The sequence below is a fragment of the Copidosoma floridanum genome, unplaced genomic scaffold (genome assembly GCF_036245765.1).
Source record: "Copidosoma floridanum isolate Cflo_tuat_1 unplaced genomic scaffold, Cflo_Japanese_pri ptg000006l, whole genome shotgun sequence".
In the NCBI taxonomy this organism is placed as follows: domain Eukaryota; kingdom Metazoa; phylum Arthropoda; class Insecta; order Hymenoptera; family Encyrtidae; genus Copidosoma; species Copidosoma floridanum.
Genome location: NW_028321883.1, coordinates 26,417,128 through 26,419,791, shown reverse-complemented (window position 1 = coordinate 26,419,791; position 2,664 = coordinate 26,417,128). Strand labels below are relative to the sequence as shown.

Below are 2,664 nucleotides of genomic sequence, written 5' to 3'. Positions count from 1 at the left end.
TCGTTTTATCGACGAATATGCCCGAGTCAATGAGCTCATCATTATTTGTTTGTGCGTTCTCACTCCTAATTGATGACTAAAACATCGATGAAAATATAACTAAAACATGTTTTTTGATGTATCTTACAATATATTCGACGGTAAACTGCAATAATTATAATAGGATGAGTTTTAAGGAAATTACATGATTCGGCTTCTTAAAATGTTTTGGTTCTGCTTTTTATAGATGTCTCATCCTCAACATTTTCATACCTCTTGTGCTAAATGAAAAAAAATAGTGTTCTTGCGTTAATAGTTGACAAAGAGCTGTTCCAAAATTAGTTTGATTATCAAACTCATAAATTCTAAAGAAAGTCAAATTAATCAAGCGTACTATTTTACAATCCAACTTTTAATTTTCTAAAGAGAGACGGAAAAATGTATTTAGTTTCCAAGAAAACTCTTCATTCTTATGATACGTGGAAAGATAATAGAGAAATTTTTTGAGTAATTACACTTTCTGTCTTGGTGATAAGGCCCTATATAAAAACCCTGTATGCTAATAGTTTCATTTTACTCAGTTGATTTTTGACTTGCTGTCTTATTACCACGTGTTATGGTGAGCTTGAGTTAAAAGTTTGCAAACTGTAAGTATTCTTGTCAATAATACATTGGATTAATTCGTTAAAAAATTTTCAATATAAATTCAATATGCAGTTCAAAAATACTATAATTTCCAGATAATTGATCGTATACCTTTAAAATTTGGTTGTTCCTAATAATTTTAGTATTACTGTGTTCGAATTGGATGCGATACGGAACTAAAAATGAAAATCAGGGCCATCATTTCATTCATTATATTTTCAATGGGTGTCGTGAAATTCGAACGAATCGAAGCAAAACACGAAAGTTTTAAAGTATCACCAAGAAGTATTTTTGGGTACGAAGACTGTTTCAAAGTTGATACGAATTTTGAGGGAAATACATTTGACGCAGTGCAACCGAGCAGCCTTGACGTGACTTTTCATTTGAGCACCAGAAACCAGCCAAATATAAAAAAACTATCTTCCAACGACATCTTGAATTTGGCCGAATTGGATTTTGATGTCAGCAGAAGAACAGTTTTCATCGTACACGGTTTTGCGTCAAGTGCGGACGAACCGTGGGTTAAAAATTTAACGGCAGCGTTTCTCAAACGGGTGAGTAAATTCATTTTTTTTAACTTGTCAAATTTTTGTCAAACTCCACATTGTAGATTAGTAAAAAAATCTGTTCCATTCAATTCCCAGGAAGATGTCAATGCTATCGCGGTTGATTGGAAAAATGGCGCCTCGTTTATTCGCGGGTACATGATATCAGCTCGCAACACTCGATCGACCGGAAAAGAAATCTCAGAGTAATTTAATCCTATGTGCATCCTTAATTTTTTATCAAGTAAACATTTTAAAATAAATATTAATCGCTTTATATAACCGCCCCATAGATTTGTCAGTCGAATAGTCGACGCCGCCTGGAAACCCAATCGTACCGTCGCTTGGGGTCCAATGTACCTAGTTGGGCACAGTATAGGCGCCCACGTGTCAGCCTTCGCGGCCAATGAGATACAGAAAAATAATGGCCCGTGGGATGTAACGAGGATCACTGGTTTGGATCCTGCAGGTCCTTGTTTTGATAAAGTGGGCGAGGATATGCGTTTGGACTCATCGGATGCACCGTTCGTCGACGTCATTCATACCAACATGGCTACAAGAGCCACGGTAGGCTTCGGCTTGAGTGACCAAAGCGGTACGAAATTGGAATGTTAATTTTTCTAAAATAGACGTATTCGTTGAATAAACGAAAAATTGTGATTCTCCCACGTTAGGCCACATGGATTTCTATGTAAACGGAGGTGCACGACAACCTGCTTGCCAAGATCAATGGATGGGTATGTTGTATTTTTTTTGTCACAATAGAGCTCTATTTTCCCGTTTACAATGTACGTCTTACTAATCTTTCACATTCGTTCGGATCGACAGATTTATCATGCGATCACATCATGGCTTATCGGTACTTTATTGATTCGCTCGGTTACCACGATGGCGTTACTTGTTCATTTTTTGCATCTAAATCCAACGGGAATCGTTACTGGAGTTCGATTTTCAAAGGACCAGAAGATTGTAACGAAAAAGTCGAAATGGGAATAAATGCGGAGAAGTACAAGAATAAGTGTAGTGGCTCATTTGATGTTGCAACAGGAAAAGCATCGCCTTTTTGCGGTAAGTTGCGCTATTTTTTTTTTTTTTTTTTTTTTTTCTTCTATACAGATTTTCGAGACAAAAAACGTGCATGATTATTATTATTTTTTTTTTTTTGTACTTATAGAACGTACCAAAAAGTGGTACGTGCATTGGCAGAATCCGTTATACCAACTGTTAGGAATGGCGTCCAAGATGTTCTGAATAAAGGAAATTCCATTACATTTAGTATAGACACTTGAAAGAGCGCACGTGATTTATCTTACGATAATCGTTGTGTTTCAATAATAACAAGTTTGTGTGTCGATAATGTAATGTGTACTAAAAAATTTTTCAGGACAATGTCTCGTGAACATTGTATAAATGTATGTAAGAAAACGAATATCATACAAACGATATACATGCAATAAAATTTATTATTTTTTTCCATATTAAACCCGTTTTGTGT

General features: G+C 35.5%; 1 protein-coding gene across 2 annotated transcripts; it reads left to right on the top strand.

Moving 5' to 3' along the window:
* The first annotated feature begins 565 nt into the window (after positions 1 to 565).
* On the top strand, positions 566 to 2,462 carry LOC106647095 (phospholipase A1-like). 2 transcript variants are annotated; one of them, XM_089598454.1, is made up of 7 exons: positions 566 to 626; positions 768 to 1,178; positions 1,269 to 1,375; positions 1,463 to 1,764; positions 1,844 to 1,906; positions 1,998 to 2,237; positions 2,344 to 2,462. In XM_089598454.1, exons 2-7 carry the CDS (start codon positions 807 to 809, stop codon positions 2,418 to 2,420), a joined length of 1,161 nt encoding a protein of 386 aa, XP_089454580.1. In that variant the 5' UTR covers positions 566 to 626; positions 768 to 806; the 3' UTR covers positions 2,421 to 2,462. The 2 variants fall into 2 exon arrangements, with proteins under 2 accessions (XP_089454580.1, XP_089454579.1); XM_089598453.1 differs by having other exon boundaries at positions 580 to 626; positions 720 to 1,178.
* The last annotated feature ends 202 nt before the right edge of the window (positions 2,463 to 2,664 follow it).